This window comes from Gallus gallus, chromosome 2, assembly GCF_016699485.2.
Source record: "Gallus gallus isolate bGalGal1 chromosome 2, bGalGal1.mat.broiler.GRCg7b, whole genome shotgun sequence".
Taxonomy (NCBI): Eukaryota; Metazoa; Chordata; class Aves; order Galliformes; family Phasianidae; genus Gallus; species Gallus gallus.
This window is the reverse complement of record NC_052533.1, coordinates 39189689-39206528: the sequence shown is the minus strand read 5'-3', so window position 1 is coordinate 39206528 and position 16840 is coordinate 39189689. Positions and strand designations below refer to the sequence as shown.

Here is a 16840-nt window from a genome sequence, read left to right as displayed (position 1 = left end):
TGATAACCAGATCTATTCCTCCTGCAAACAAATCAGGCTGGAGAATGGAAGTAGTCAAACTGGGATGAAAAGTAACTCAAACATGGCACTGGCAACATAACAGAACACTAGTGGCTACCTAGATGGCTGAAGGCCTTGACAGAAGCTGAGTGAACTGGAATATATTCTACAGTAAAACACTCAGACAGTAGGAAATATGATAAAAGTGAGGTAATGAGCAGATCACTATGACATAACATGCATGGCATAGAGTAGGCCATAACAGTGGTGGAAATGATCAGGTAAAGCCTGGCAGCTAGTAACACAGCATGATAGGACTGAAGAGCAAAACATAAACATGAAGAATGATAATTTAGCATTACTGGAGAACTGAGCCTGTACTATGGTGTGTTCCACAAGGGTAGTACCAATAGCAACACGCAGAGATGTAGAAAGATGTAGAAAGGCAGGAAACAGAGTACTCATAGGTAACTTTAATTATCCCTACGCAGATCGGGCAAAACGGGATATAATGCAAAAATCACATTTTTAGGTGTTATTTCACAGAGCAGCTGCTTAGGAAACCCTGGAGAACAGATGCAACTCTTAATTTGAAATGGCCACAGAGGAGGTAGGTTATGGGACAAATTGACAAAAGTGAACAGTAACAAATTGCAACAACAGATGGTATTCACCCTGTCTGTTCAAAAATTGCTGGCGCAATCGCTGACTACACGTTAATAAGTGGTGTAAAGCCTCTTTCCTAAAACCAACTTTGTACTGAGGACTGGGGAGGTGGCGCGTGTGGTAACACTATTATTAAAAGATTCCAGGTGAGATCCAGGTTTCCACAGGTCTGTAAGCCTGGTATCAAATTGTCAGAAATTACAGAAAGAGCCAAATCACTGGAAATAGAATTTATGGAAAGAGCTAGCCTGGCTTTTGTGGGTTTGCCTCACAGACCTACTGGAGTTCTTTGAAAAGGTCAACAAGCCTGTGGATAAGGGTGATCTGGCTAATACAGTCTGCTTGGACCTCTGAAAGGCATTTGACAGGCCCCCAACAAAAGGTTTCTTAGGAAGCTAAGCGTCATCGAATAAGAGGGAAAATTCTTGGATAAACAATTGGTTAGAAGAGAAAAACAGAGGGTAGAGGGCACAGTCTTTCTTACAGCAGAGGAACAGCACCAATGGGACTTCCACATGGAATTCTGATGGGACCCAAACTGCACAAACTACTTTTCTAAAAGAAGATGAGAAGAGGCTAAGGAACAAGGTGAAAAGATTATTTAGGGGAGAAAATAGGGTAAGGCAGTTGTGAATAACTGCCGAAGGACCTTATAATAAGTGGATGGGTAATAAAACAGCAGAAGAAATTCAGTGTAGATATATTTAGATTATGCACATGGAAGAAAACAATTTCAGCTTCATATTTTAAAATGATGCGCTTTGTAATCCATAGTAATATTGACTTTGTATTTTTTTTCCAGAAAAGCCAACTGAACACTAAAAAGTATTATAAAAGGAAGAAGTAAAAAAAAAAGATCATACTGCAGAAACGTCTACACATCTTTCTCTGTCAGCCCTCAAATATTTTAAGTTCCAAAACCTCAATCTCATAACTAGGCACTAGGGAAAACACAACAGAGTTGCAAGACAGAGACTTCTTAATTCCAGAAATCTCAGAATAACTTATTGCAAGCATACACCTTCTACTTTCAGTGCAGCTATTTTAACATTTCTACTGTAGCAGTCCAAGAAACTAGAGCATAGATAGCAGGAGCTATGCAATTCTTTCTGATGTAAGAACTCTCATTCACCCATCCTGATAAATATGTATCTATCTCCAAAATCCAAAGCATATTTAATATGTTCCATGATTTTTTTCTCTAATAATTCCCTTTTCTTCTCCAATAACTAGCAATAAAATCTATTTTTATAAAAAAGGAAATAACTACTAGAATAATGTGCAAGAAATATACAACAATTAAACTCTTAAATCCTGAATACTAATTTTTCTTCAGTTTGGAGGCATTTTCAAAGATACATTCCATCAATTATGTAGAATTTACCCTGCAATTTACTGTGAGCTGAACTGACTGACAAGAGCAACCGAGATACCTCAGGCAAACCAGGTCACTCAGACTTTTTCTTACTGTTTCACAAGTTGAGGTTGACCACAAAAACCTTTACTTTCTGCAGAATGACATGCTTGTTTGTCTAAATATGCAGGCAATTAACATAGAGATAACATGCATTTAAAATGGAAGACCCAGTGACCCCCATCTCCTGGCTGCAACCTTTGTTCTGAAAGCAGACAGCTTAGAAAAAATACCCAATTAATAAAAAACTGAAGGGCAACAAGTGCATTTTAGATCATTTAAAAATAAATAGGGTTTACCACTCCATATTTAATAAGTTAATAAACAACAACACCATGACTAATAGCACAAACAACAAGAGCATAGGTCTGAATAATCTCTATAGGGATCATATTCAAAAAATAAAATGAAATTTTTAAAAAAATCTAGTTATTTCTCTATATTCCGAATATTACAGAATATTCTATGAGAAATTACAGCCTGTGTTCTTATATTTTTTGAGCCTTGCATTTCGCTTCTCTTCCCATGTCCCAAACGCAACTGTAACACTGTAACTTGCTCCAGTTACTCAAATTTCCAATCCCAAATATTTCTTCCTGTTTCCACCCACCCCGCAAACATCCATAGTTCCCTTCCAAATTATTTGTTAGGCAAGAACAGCGAAAGGTCTTGCTCAACCATAGATGTGGAAGCAGAAGTTTTCTGTGGTTAAATTAAGTGGATAAGAAGTAAACTCACCCTGCACTTCCTCCCACAGGAGCATTGAGTCTCCACTCTACGTAGCTGCCCATTATCTGAAAAAATTTATTAACTGTTGTATTTGAAATCCCAAACCTTTGTCACATTTGCTTCATACTGGCCAATAACTTATGAAAACTCTTTGTCAACAAAACTAAACAAAACAAAAAGAAAGCTAGGCCACTTGGATATTTATCAATCAAATGAATGTATGCTTTTATTTTTAAAGAGAAAAACTGAATATTTTTTTATTTTTTAATCAAACTTATAATTTGAGGGGTCTGGGGAAACCACATATCACACCACTGCCATCTAATGGAAGGAAACATCAGCCCACCACTGGTGCTGAGGAAGACCCAGTCAGACATGAACTAAGTCATCAAGTAGGGTTGTTACTACCAGCCCTAATGTGGACTCCTCCTTTTCTCATGTATAAATTTAGATCTCCACAACACATTCGGGACTTAAATAAAATAATAATAATTAAAAAATCGCTAAATGTTATCAGGATATTAGAAAGACTGGTTTGGGATTTTCTTTGCTTTTTTTTTTTATTTTATTTCAGTTCTTTTTTTTTTTTTTTTTAATGTTGTTCAACCAAATTCAAAGTCCTAAGATTACCTGGGCTACCCAAAATTAATAGTAAACACTGGTGGTTTCCTAACTTAAGGGCTGAAAAGTCCACAAGACAAAGTTGCTTTTTAATTGATTTATGTAGAAAACAATTGTGTAATGCACCATAGATTAGCACCTAAAGCCGTATCTCCATATGCCTGCCGTAACCTAAATAGATGGAGCAGTTATTCAAAATGCCCACCCGTTCTGACTCCAGAACTAGTTTGAATAGGATCTTGTTCAGTGTTGAGCCACATCTTTATTGTGAGAGGTTATGATTTTTCTCCTGTGCTACACATATATTCCTACTTCAGCAATCCTCAAATGCCCAGAAAAGGAGATTTAATAAAAATGATGGCACGGTCTATTAGTGTTTTACTTTCACAGTATATTATCTACCACAAAAGAGAACATTTACTTAATTCACTTGGGTAAAATAGTTCCACCAATCTTAACAAAAGCCAGGGATGTGCACTAATAGGGGAAAATGCAAAATGATGACTTTTCTGATCACTGGCATAATGCAAAAGTTAAGTCACGCTATAATTAACAGATCTGATTCAGAATGGTTCCTTTTGAGTAACCGTACTCAATAAGAGTCTGTTGATGGGATTTATTACCAAATTGTTACTATAACAAGTAAGCGTTTGTTTTGCATATGCAGCGTACTCTGAGAGCATGTGCTGGAATCTGCTCTAGCAGAAGTCAGGAGCAGCATAATGTTCTCCTCTATGACATTCAACATTCAGCTTCCAACGTTCAGCTCTTCTCTGTCTCACAACTTTTGAGCAGCTAACTTCTCAGCAGAATATTGTTGCTTTTGGGAAAGCTGACTCGCCTTCAAGAAACCAGTGGTCAAACACAACTACAGAGATTTGAGCCGCTGCATAATGGCATCAGATAAGACACAGCAGTTCGAGTTTAAGCGAAGTGATTCTGCAAGGCAGTTTAAAAAGCCAACGCTTTACAATCAAGGTTTCAACAGAGCTGATTACAAGCTGCTGTTTCAAGACACAACATTTCTCTTCTATTCAGTTATGTGATATGAAATAGATATTTCCAAGTCTTCTGAGACCACTAAGAGCCTGCTAACATTACCCAGTCCCAAAATGCACTTCAAACACATGCCAAGCCATTGGCAAAGTCTTCTACAGACCAGTGACTCAAAACATTAATCACTGTGTATAAATGGAAATTTTACTTTTTATTTCTCTAGAAGGAAAAAAAAAAATTAAACCAATTATTTGCCAGTGATACGGGTCTGCAAATTTTGGAAGCAGTAAATTAAGAATAATCACAGATTAGATACGTCACAGAATACTTAAGCATCTTGGGTCTTCTTACAGAAAATATTTGCTAGGCTATGAGTTCATTTATGAAAAGATAATGACCCAGGAAATATTTTCCTTAATTGCAAAGGAGCTGTTTATGACAGTGTCTAGGGAACTAATTAGGAAGGAGTTTCATCTGTAAAGGACCTGGCTTAAAACTCAATAAGTGATTTTTAAAGGACTTGCTTGAGATGGAGCACAGTTTCTATGCAGTCAGATCTGTTTTCTGAGGAGCAGCAACATTTTGCAGAAACAGAAGCAAGTACATCTCAGGTCCTTGCTATGGCAGGGAGGCAGCCAGTGTTGGCATGCTCCTGCTACATGGACTTGCTCAGCACGACTCATCAAATCTTTTTCTGTTTCACTACAGCAGATGTGGAAAGCATTCAGAAGCATGCAAATGGGAGAACGGCTACCTCTAAAGTAAAGTGAGATTTTGTAAAAATACTTCCACGTTTGCCAAGGAACATATAGGACCCACTGGCCAATGGAACAAGTGCCAGGAAAATACTTCATCTGATAGCATCATATGCTCCTATTGAGTGTCATCACCTCTTTATGTTACCAGAACATAGAGAAATTTCACCTGTTAGTTAAAAAGGGATGGCACCTTATATATTTTTGAATATACACACACTTTTGTTGTCCCTCTAGAAGCCTGTAACTTTTAACATCAGTCATAGTTGTAGAGTAGTGTTACAGTTCACGAGCCTGCAGTTCAAACATACTTCTACTGGACACGATAGGTTGCGAACTTAAAACACTTCCCTGTTGTGTGAACAATCTCATGATTTCTTATTGCCAGTTCTTTTCATCTTCTTTTGGCGTATCCCTGCTCAGTGCTTTTCTAAAGACTAGGGTCCAAGTCTCACGTAGTTACATAATACTATCAGTTTTTAACTTCAAAATAATAATAATAAAAAAAATAATAGTAATTCTCAAACTCACAGCTTTACTCAAAGAAGTGAAGCAAAATTGAAAACAACAACATAAAAGACCTGCAAAAGAAACTCCAAACATTTAACAGTTTTAAGCAGCCAATTTAAATTACATGTTTACATGTATATAAAGACTTCAACAAAATATTTAGCATGGCAAATTGGCTTTTTTTTTTTTTTAACATTTTGAAACAAACAAAAAATTAATTAGACATTTAAGGAAGAACCATAATTTTACAATATTCTCAGTAATAGTTTCCCAAAACAGGTGACAAACGGAAAGAGGGCTCTGCATTACTTCCAGTGGGCACTAATACTATACTACTCTGCGCTATCTCAGCAGCAGGACTGATCTGGGGCACCAGTGAAGACTCTTTGGATTTGTCAGCTAGTTTGCTAACAAAAAATTGGCACCGCTATGTATAGTTCATACTCTCCATTTAAGAAACCTGGGACTCAATGATTCTGCAACTGCTTCAGGCAGAGATGGATTAGCAGAGCCATACATAAAACTTGTCGAGTGCATGCCCACGCTCAGCATCTAACCAGCCTTCTCAAATGCCTCCCTGTCTTCTGATCCACCAAATTAAAATATTCCATGTTGCTTCACTTTTAATAACTTCTGAACTCTTATGCCACTTATTACGTAAAACTTTGGAATGGAACAAAAAAAAAAAAAAAAGAAAAAAGAAAAAAAATGCAAACAAACGAAACTAAGGCACAAAAAGTCACCACATCTATTGTCTACTCCGGCATCGAAAATAGGATTGATTTATTTTTACGCAAGTCGAGAGTTTCAAAATTAAATAAGTCTGTTTTACAAATTATTTACTTTCTACGAGATCCATTTCCCCTTGAAGCACGCTGTGCATGCCCTCCTAGTGTGAACAGTTTACAGTCTGTGATCAGGCACAGACCTACTTGGCTGGATTTTTTTCCCTCTCAAAATGGCAATTCTGAGAATCATAAATAACACAGCACAGTTATTGCAATTTGAGCTTATTCCCAATAAATAAAATTAGCTAAGCAGTTTTCTATGCAGCTTAGCTCTTTCTTTGCTAGCTTACGAGTTCACATTGACTTGCTTCATGTTGCTAGTCACAACCAAATTCTGCCATTGCAAGTACAAAATGAAGAACAGAAATTAATAAATGTGTAGTGAAAAATGCATACATTCAAGTGATCACAAATAAGCTCTAATCTTCATAGAATATTTGAAAAGAAAAAAAAAAGCTTAAAATTTAAAATTATATATTGCCTAACATAGATTCCAGCATATATCTGTTATACGCTACACAGTTCTGTTTATCAGAACACTAGAGTGGAAATCTCCTCATCATTAAGCCTCAAAAGATCAGAATACTTAGGGATGCTGGTAAACTTAAGCAGTTGAGCAGCACTGCTGACTTAAAAAACAAGGCAGGACAGATTCCTTCAGGGATTTACGAAGCAGCACTTTATCACTCTGTTCCAATTATCTCCAACGCCTACAATAAGCCTCCAGTTATCCCATTTTTGTTTCACAAACAGTTCATTTATGAAACAGGTCATGGCAAAGTTTAAGTCTTGGTCTAAAAACAGCAGGGCAACTAGAGAAATAGAATTGTATGGGATATATGATGAGTTAACACAGATAACCTAATGGCACATTTTGACCATAAACCCACTGCAATCCTAATGAATGTGCATCTACATTCTCAGGTTCTGAATCTTAAAAGTAGATTGTTGCTAACGCTTACTGACAAGAAAAAATGTCTTAATGAAATATTAAAATTATAAATAGAGTCTCTATAGTTCTCCTCATGTTAGACCCATTTTTCTCTTACGACAACCACTTCTATTCAACAAATCAAGTCACGTTCAGTTTGAAAAAAAAATACACATAACATGAAGAATATGCAGTTGAAGTGTTTGTCTCCTACACATTACTGTGATTCATAGCTTTTATTTATTTAAAAAAAAAAAAAAAAAAAGTATTCCCACAGGTGGGACTTCAGACTTTCAGTCATTTTTCCAGGCCGATCTTCTAAGGTCCTAGTGAAATGCTCAGAATAATGTGAGCTCCTGATTAAACCAGGAAGTAAATCTGTATGCATGCAATTAAAGTGTCTGCAAGGGCAGATGCAGATGACAGTAATTCATACTCTAAGAAATGGGCTTGTGTATTTGGCAGATTAACTGTTCTGTATTCCATTGCTATGAGGTATGGAAACTGTACTGTGAAACAGCCATTACTCATTCCCTCTGCTCCAAGCACGTAGGTCTATCAAAGTCAAGCCAGGCTGGAGAGGGCAAGGGGCGACTGCTGGAAAGAGAAGAGCCTACGTGTTTCAGATTAACACTTCCCTTGAATGGCTTCTTTTATTTAATTTCCCCTACTTTTTAAATTAGCAAGTACAGTAGGCCCAGAAGGGAAATGCGCAAGGGGAAGAGGGGGAGAGAGGGAAAAAGCAAAAGCAGCCAAAACTCTCCAACTTGTTCATTAGGGTTTTTGTGTTTGAACATCTGAATGAATCATGTGTCTGTTTTTGATTATTCTCCATATGTGATTGTTGCCTGCTTTGTTCATTGATTTCTGGCTATTTTGTCATGACTGGGCTTATTTTGTTTTATATATTGTTCTCTTACAGAGTGATTGTTGCTTCTAGTATGTCTCAGTATTTATGCCACCAACAAAGACTAAACTTTAAATGAGAATGAGAAGTTACGTCAAAAGAATTCCCTTGTTAACTGCCTTGAAGCGTGTATGATTTCTTCAGACTGACTGCTCAATTCATACCAGGAATAAATCCTCAGATAACACCATTCCTTAGCATGCCAGGAATGCAACAGGTATCGCTAGGGATACTGAAGAGTGACTTAATGTCCATTTTCAGAATGTTTTCCTCATTTTTCAAAGAGGAAACCTAACACTTTTTGCTAACCAGAAGTCTATTTTCACCAATCTGCACTTTTATACACATCATATTTGAAACAGTTTCTTTGTTGTATTCACTATTTTATATTTTTACACATTGGAGAAAACATGAATAAGGCTGAAAGAGACTTTGAAATCTCCAATCACATGATTTCTTCTATCATTGACATGAAGGTAATCTTCCTCACTGCATAAACATCAGAGAATGATGGGATCATTTAACAGGATAGCTCACACTTTGAGAAAGATGTGTGACAAGCAAAAGACTGGGAAGGAGCAAACAAAATGCCTGCTGTTTGTTTGCTTGCTTGATTTAAAGGACTGGATGTAGGCCCCAGTGAATTAGAGATACGTCAACTTAGATTCAACTTCTGGAAAAATCTTTGAACAAATAGTATATAAACCAATTCACAGTGCCTCGAAGGCACCAGGTGATGAGTATCACACAGCATTGATTAGAAAGAGTAAATGTCACACTGCATCTCCATCCAAACACAGGTAACTAAGTCTCATGGAGAGGTAAATACTGTGTATTTCAATCAAAGCTTGGTTGTCTCTCATAACATGAAGAGATGAGGAAGCGTGAACTAGCTAAAACTGCTGTGACGTAGGTGCCAAACTGATTGGCATATCCAATTTAAAAATAAAGTTCTCAATGGCTCACCGTTAAACTACCTGGTATACTGAGAAGGTTTCCTCATGTGTCTCTCCCAGGTCTGTTATTATTCAGTCTTTTCCAAATTAACTTGTCCAGTGGATTACAGAAATCATTTATTAACTGTGAAGAGGATACTAAAGAGGTAAGTGCTGTAAGCACTCTGAAGGACTTAAGGCTTGAGAATAATCTTGGCAAATTAAGGAGCAGCCAGGAAAAAAAGATGATAAAATTCAATGCAGACAAATGAAAAGTACTAGCCTTAGGAGGGAATAATGAGCAGCACAAAGAAGAGCACACAGTAAGGTATGCCTGGCTGGCAGCAACCCCTGAGAAGAGAACAAGAGAACCAGGGGGCTGCTGAGAATCTCTTAGTAACACCCTCATACCGCATATGTTCTCACACAACACCCTTAGAAGTACATCTATACTTTAAATATATGTAGTTATTTATATGTATAAATAAACAAACAGGAGAGCTACACAGTCACACAGAATACAAATGAAATAAACTCTCCACACTACTTAAAATGACCAGACTCTGACTGACATTCTGTGCCTGGCTCTGAGGGCTTCTGGTTAGAAGTGAACTAATTAGAGAGACAGGTGAAGTGCAATATAATAAGAACCTTGAAAGAGACTGCCTCCAAGGAAGGAGTGAAAGGTCCAATGTATAATCTAAAGGAAGATCAGATAGTTGCATAGCAGTCTTCAAATATATGTTTGCTGCAATGAGGAAAGGAATAAACTATTCTGCATCCACTGGGAAGCAAGAAAAGAAGCAATAGGCTCAAATTGCATAAAGGGAGATTTGCATCAGATATTAGGAAATACTTTAGTACAGCAAGAACAGCAAGCACTGTCACAGCTTTCCTGAAGAGCTTGCGGAGCCTCCATCATTGGAAGCCTTTGCGCACCAGAGAGGCGAACATCCGCAGCCTGGCTTGGGCAGCACTGGTCCTGGCCTGGGGCAGAGGAATGGACCACAAGACTTCCTCACATCCCTTCCAGTTCTGATGCCTGTCAGGCTATTTTTTTTTCCCAGTAACTTCACTGAAGAGGAAGGAAATTGTAGCCAGCCTTTAAAGATGCAAAACTTCTATTCTTTTTATGCCACGAAGCATTCTGTTAATAAATCCAATTACATTTACGATCTTTTAATGGCACCACTTATGTCATAAAGATCCATAATTGCAAATACAAATAAATATATCTCTCTGCCCTACAGTGTAATAACACAGCAAGAAAGCAAACTTTTACAGAATTCTAACTCACTGTTGTATGGGTCCAACTACAATAATACCAAAATAGACTACAATATAAAGAATGCCAAACCAAGATGTGTGTCTTTCTCAAGGTTTTATCATTCATCTTCTTCACAATCTTTTCACACTTTCGTGTTTTGTGAGGAAATTCATGCCTTTTCTTCTATACTGCAGACAATGGAAATTGAAAGAAGCTCAGATCACATTATACCATGTTTGTGGTAGTGGTTACAATCAAACGTCTACTGCGGAAGGATGAGGCATGAAGGGCAATAACAACAATCATTTAGCCTATTTCCACCAGATTCACTCCATTAACCTTTAGGCTCCTGGCTGAAGCACCTATAGTGAGACTACAGTGGTCCCAGTCAAGATCGGCAGTGGCAAATAAATTTCTCCCTTCCATAGACTTCATTTAACTATTCAACATATTTACAGACCAGTTCAAATCCAATTCCATATGCTTGCTTTGTGTTTCCATTTCTGAAAAAGCCTGGTAGATGAGAAGTTGGACACGAGCCAGCAGTCTGAGCTTGCAGTGTCGAAGGCCAACTATGTTCTGGGCTGCCTTACAAGAGGAGTGGCCAGCAGGGAGAGGGAGGTGATTGTCCCCCCTCTACTCAGTTCTTGTGAGGCCCCATCTGAAGTTCTGTGTACAGGCCTGGGGCCCCCAGTACATGAAGGAGCTCTTGGAGTGGGTCCAGAGGAGGGCCACTAAGATGGTCAGAGGGCCGGAGCACCTCTCCTATGGAGAAAGGTTGAGGGAACTGGACTTGTTTAGCTTGGAGAAGAGAAGGCTCCGGGGAGACCTCATTGCAGCCTTCCAATATTTGAAAGGAGCGTATAAACAGGAGGGAGAACGTCTGCTTACAAGGGTAGATAGTGAAAGGACAAGGGGGAAAGGTTTTAAACTAAGACAGAGGAGGTTTAGGTTGGATATTAGAAGGCAGTTTTTCACACAGAAGGTGGTGATGCACTGGATCAGGTTGCCCAAGGAGGTTGTGGATGCACCATGTCTGGAGGCATTCAAGGCCACGCTGGATGTGGCTCTGGGCAACCTGGTCTAGTGGTTGGCAACCCTGCACACAGCAGAAGGGCTGAAACTAGATGATGATTATGGTCCTTTTCAACCCAGGCCATTCTACGACTCAATGAAAAAATGAAAAAAAAATGACAGAGTTGACACACAAGAGAACAGAGAACACCTCAACCTTGCGTTGTGCTAGGAAGGAGGTAATATAACCTACATGTTTCTGTCCACATAGAAAAGTCTTAGTTGCAGTCTGGTCCAGGGTTATGCCAACCTACCCGACTGCAGACCTCCTATGTCTTATTTCTCACATCAGCAACCCAGGTCCTCCGGCTCAAACAAAACAACAAATAAAACCAATAACCAAACCTGTTTCTCACTGTTTTTCAAAGTAATACGGACAGCAATATTATAAAAGATCTGCTTTCGCAGGGCACCAAGGAAAGGAAAAGCAAGTCCAGACAAAAACAAATGTATGGCAATGCTGTTTCTGATGATGCCTCATAACCTATTGAGCTGGTGGAGTTTTTTAAGACTAAAAACAGTAATTTTCCAACCTACTTTTCTGGAGTAGCTAATGAATGCTGCTGCTGGCAGGCAACTGACAAAGGCACACACTTGTACAAACATCAAGGATGTCCTTGGTACATATGGCAGGATTTTGCACCTTCTCACAGTTTGCCCAAATGTCTTTTTCTGCTACTTCATCTTGTCACCAGCGAGATATTTCTGTACGCAGTGTTTTCACTAACTCACACAGAAATATGGTCCACAATGTTCATCTTATCAGAAGAATCCACTTCAGTAGATTCTATTACTCCAGCAGGATTTTTTATATCGCTAGCATAACGTTACAGATATTTTAAAGCAGAGGTCCCCACCATACAACTGACTGCTTTTCAGACTGGTAAATGAATAACAATTCCCACCCTAAGATAATTCTACATGTTAACCAATATTTAACTATGCAGATTTGGCTATACGTACACATATAACAAACGTGCTATATTTCACTTAAAAGTTTTTAAGATATTAGCAAAAAATTAAGAAAGAAATAAATTGTAAAACTGGAAAATGAATCATTTTCATATTTTGGTATTGCAACTAGTAGATCTATTTGTGTCACAAATAATTTCTGCTTCCAATAGTGTGGACCAAGACTTTATAGAAATAGAAAATTTAAGCCAGGTTTTGCTTGGGAAATTAGGAATTGGGAAATTGAGGTTTCTCATTTTTACATCGGAAATCAATTTGAATCACTAATGGTATCATTCAAATCAGATGGCACTGTGTAGTTAGGAGGTAATTTACTTTTCTGCCAAAGCAATTTGATACTTGTTCTGACTTGTGATTTTCATTTTGTTTGTTAATGAAAAAAATTAATGAGTAATGTTACCGGAAACACAACTCAAACCACTGGCATCATTAAATATGTTTGCAATATACTTTACATTATGTTGATTGCACTGTTGTAGCTATAGTCTTGGCAGTCAAGCCACCAGTGACTCAAATAATGAACTCACAAGGCAAACTTTTTGAACATACCTTTGCACTGATTTGTGTTTTTGTCAAGAATTGCCTTTGTTGATACAATTTTCCCATACCTAAAGAAAAAACAAAAAACAGAAATACATGTTATTGTATTTTTATATATATATATATATATAACACAGATCATATATTCAACATACAAAACATTTCAAGAGCAGTAGATCTTCTTGGCTGAGCATATGCCTGACACTCCTGGAGATGTTCCTTCTGCTACAGCAGTTCAACAATCACCTTTAGAGTTCATTTGGAAAGCACTTATCCTCTGCCACAGCCTGTGTACCTCTGGCCACTGCACTGTACCACTAACATAACTGTCTGATACAGAGTAAATTGTAGAACATCAGCACTGCTGATGATGCTGCTTTGGTTATGTTAGTTAGGCTTGCTTAAAAATATTTTTTCATTTTTAGCTGACAAGCAAAATTTGCTGTAACACAGATGGACTAGATCCAACAACAATGCAGGATGTATCATCATTTATTTGCATGCATGTGCACGTATACACTCTAAACTTCTGTTTTAGATAAATAGAAACTTTTGAGATTTATATCCATCTCCCAGGTCTGAGATTAATGCTAAAATTTATTTGAAAACAGCTATTTGTCTTTACCTTACAGAGATTTAAACTAAAAATGCAGATTCAGTGTTCACTGTCACTAATCCCAAGTGAACGATCTCAGAAGAAGGCCATTTATAGCTGCATGCAACACTTCAAGAGAATGAGAAAATTAATTTTATTCCTCTAGCCACTGTCTTGTCTTGGTCCCTGCTTCACTGAAGAGACCTTTCTCCAAAATGTCCCTTGCCAGATTTTTTAACAGTTAAAGCTACTCTGACACATCAAGTTTTTACCTGGAAAACTCCATGATACACAACTTTCACTATTAATGAAGAACTTATTACTATAAAAGACAATAATAAAACTGCATCTCCCAATGACAAAACAAAACACTAGATACATTTTTTTTATGTGGGTGAAATCAACAGGACATTGACTGTGAACCAGCAAAGTGTACCAATTTTTATTTGATTATTGTTTAATTAACAGCATTGCTGTTAATATTGTTATATTAATAACAATTGCTATTGTTAACAGCAATATAAATTTGGCATTAGTAGCTTCTACCTAAATCCCAGAAACCAGGATATGGAAACCCTACCACAACTCCCTTCTCTGGCTCAGGACCCATGTCTATTACTATACAGAAGCGAAAAAAAAGACAACGCGCTGGTAAAGTACTGTATTGTATACTCTCTGACCTACAATTCTGTAAATATATGCAGCAAATTGGAATAAAAATAAAAGTAAAAAATATTTTAAAAAAGAATAAAAAAGAAAATGAAAGAAAAAATGAAAAAAGAAAGAAAAAGACACAAAAAATAAAATACTAAAAAATAGGAAAAAGAAAAGAAAGTACAGGTAACCAAAAAGGGAATAGAACCAGTACCTAAGGAGAAAACAGGACCTTCGAGTTTCAGACAGGAATCCAGTGAAAACTTAAATATTGTGAAGGGGGAGCGGCACCAACACAAAAGACTGGGGACAGACTACATAAATGATGCCTAAATACAATGGTACCAGTAAAGATTTGAGGCAATTTTGCATCTGAAAGACAAAGTTCTCAGCTGAAGTCTCCACATTAGAGGTAACTCCGTAGTGCTCAGCTTTAGATAAAGGGCACCATCTCTCTTTGTCTTGTCTTTGTGACTGACCAAAATGAGACTTTCTATTTTCACTATTTTTCCTTTCTCTAAGAACCAGAACTTTTGTTTTAGGAAGAAAAATGCTTTGCTTTGCTGTCCTTCAGCTGAAACCACTCCGAAGGAGCGCAAACCAACCTAAAAGCATTAAGTTTGTGCAGCCATCTTTCAGGAGACTTTTTTTATTATTTTATTAAAAAAAGAAAAAAAGCCTTCTCCCCTCTTTTTTTTTTTTTTTTTTTTTTTTTTTCCTGGCTTTGTAGACAGGCAGGATTTTGTACTCTGAGAGCAGATGCAATCCAATGCACACCTACCATGATGGGTAAATGGACAGGTAGCTGTGGGTCTATTCTGCCATAGCTGGCTCTACTCCAAGAGCTTACATAACAGGTTTAATGTTAGCCGTGAGATCACATGCTTTTCTAACCTCAGGTGTTTTCAGAATTGAGGCCTTTATACTCACTTATGTTCCACTTAGTTTTATAATTCTTCACAGTAATACCTGGAGTTGACTTTGGCCTCAAAGACATTAGGGCACACATCTTAAGCAAGCACAGTCAAATTCTCTGCAAGTATGATTTATGGTTGCTCAGTGGGCCAGTTTACCCAACAGGAAACTTGGCCTGTGCAGTGCATCTTCATTTATTTGATTTATTTTGATTTAAAATTGACTACACGAAAAACATGCAAAAACATGCCTATCTTGTACAGCAAAGGGCTTCTGACAGATATATGGAAAAAGAATCCAACAAAAATCAGTGGCTAACCCACAACAACCTCAAATAAAACACAACCCCTACCTAAACTTCCGCCAACAAAAACTAACACCCAGCCTCCATTTCAGTTCAGCCACTCCTAATGAATTGATATGTTGTTTCATCCAAGTTACGTGAGAGCACAAAGTTAACATTTCTTGCCAGCAAAGACAGACATTTGTGGTTGCCCTGCTTTTATTACAATTTCGCAAAGTTATTTGCTGTATACTGTGATCCTGCAAACCCTTAGTTACACTAGAGATTTCGTTCATAGAAGCAATCCTGTTCAGTCCAAAAGTTTCCTCCAACACGTAGTTACATGCACACCACCTATGTGTTTGCAAATACAGCCATCTGAGTACTGAGAGGTGCTACAACAACAAATACCATTACAGGCAATTAGCCAATTTAATCAACTCTATAAACTCTGAGATCTTCCACAATAAAGTCATTTGAATTAATTTAGACACTATTTTCCTAAATATTTCAAGTAATTATTTCACAGTAATCAGAACATCAGTCCTGATGAAGAACGTTAGCTTGTGTGCTGCATGAAACCAGAAACATATTTTGCTACTATAAATGTAAACATGTTTCTTTCTTGCACATATAGAAAGTGGTACCAATTTACGCCTCATCTCCAAAGGTGATACTTTTTCATTTATGTGAGTTTTAACTGTGGTTTCCTCCAAGTGAAAGTACCAAAAATAAATTCCTCAGTAACACTGCCCACAGAAATAAGAATAAAGTGCATCACAGAAGACACCTTCTTGCTTTCTTATATTTCAGTGGAAACTACTATACAATCCAACAGCCTGCACCCCTGCTTCAAGAGTGATACTATCAACCTAAACGATACTAGGTATAGTTCACACATCGTGAGAAAACACGATCACTATTTAATTTCCTCCCAAGTCACAGTGCACAGAGGTATTTTCAAGATTTTGAAAGAGAGAGTCTAGTCAGAAAAAGATAATTGCGGCGTTCTGTTCATCGCAATCCCTTACTACCAACCTTTTGATATAATGACTGAATCATTAAGGATAATCTACTGCAACACAGTACCCAAGAGAATAAACACTATGAATCTGAGAAAACTACCTCAAGAATGTGTCTACTGAACATCTGAAACAGAATTTGCCTCCAAAAGACTCCCAGACAGACACTGCATTGGTTTTCATTACATTCCGCCCTAAGCGTTATTTAAATGTGGTTTCATTTGGTTTCATCCTTTCTTTTTTTTCTTTTCTTTTTTTCTTTTTTT

At 37.5% G+C, this 16840-nt stretch overlaps 1 protein-coding gene across 9 annotated transcripts in view; it reads right to left on the bottom strand.

Moving 5' to 3' along the window:
• The window catches only part of RBMS3 (RNA binding motif single stranded interacting protein 3), a 698917-nt gene that overhangs the window by 306392 nt on the left and 375685 nt on the right, over positions 1–16840 (bottom strand). For all 9 annotated transcript variants that reach the window (XM_015281782.4, XM_015281784.4, XM_015281783.4 and 6 more), the window contains one exon: positions 13115–13173. In XM_015281782.4, the coding sequence (XP_015137268.1) occupies positions 13115–13173 (59 nt within the window). The remainder of the gene's footprint in view (positions 1–13114; positions 13174–16840) is intronic.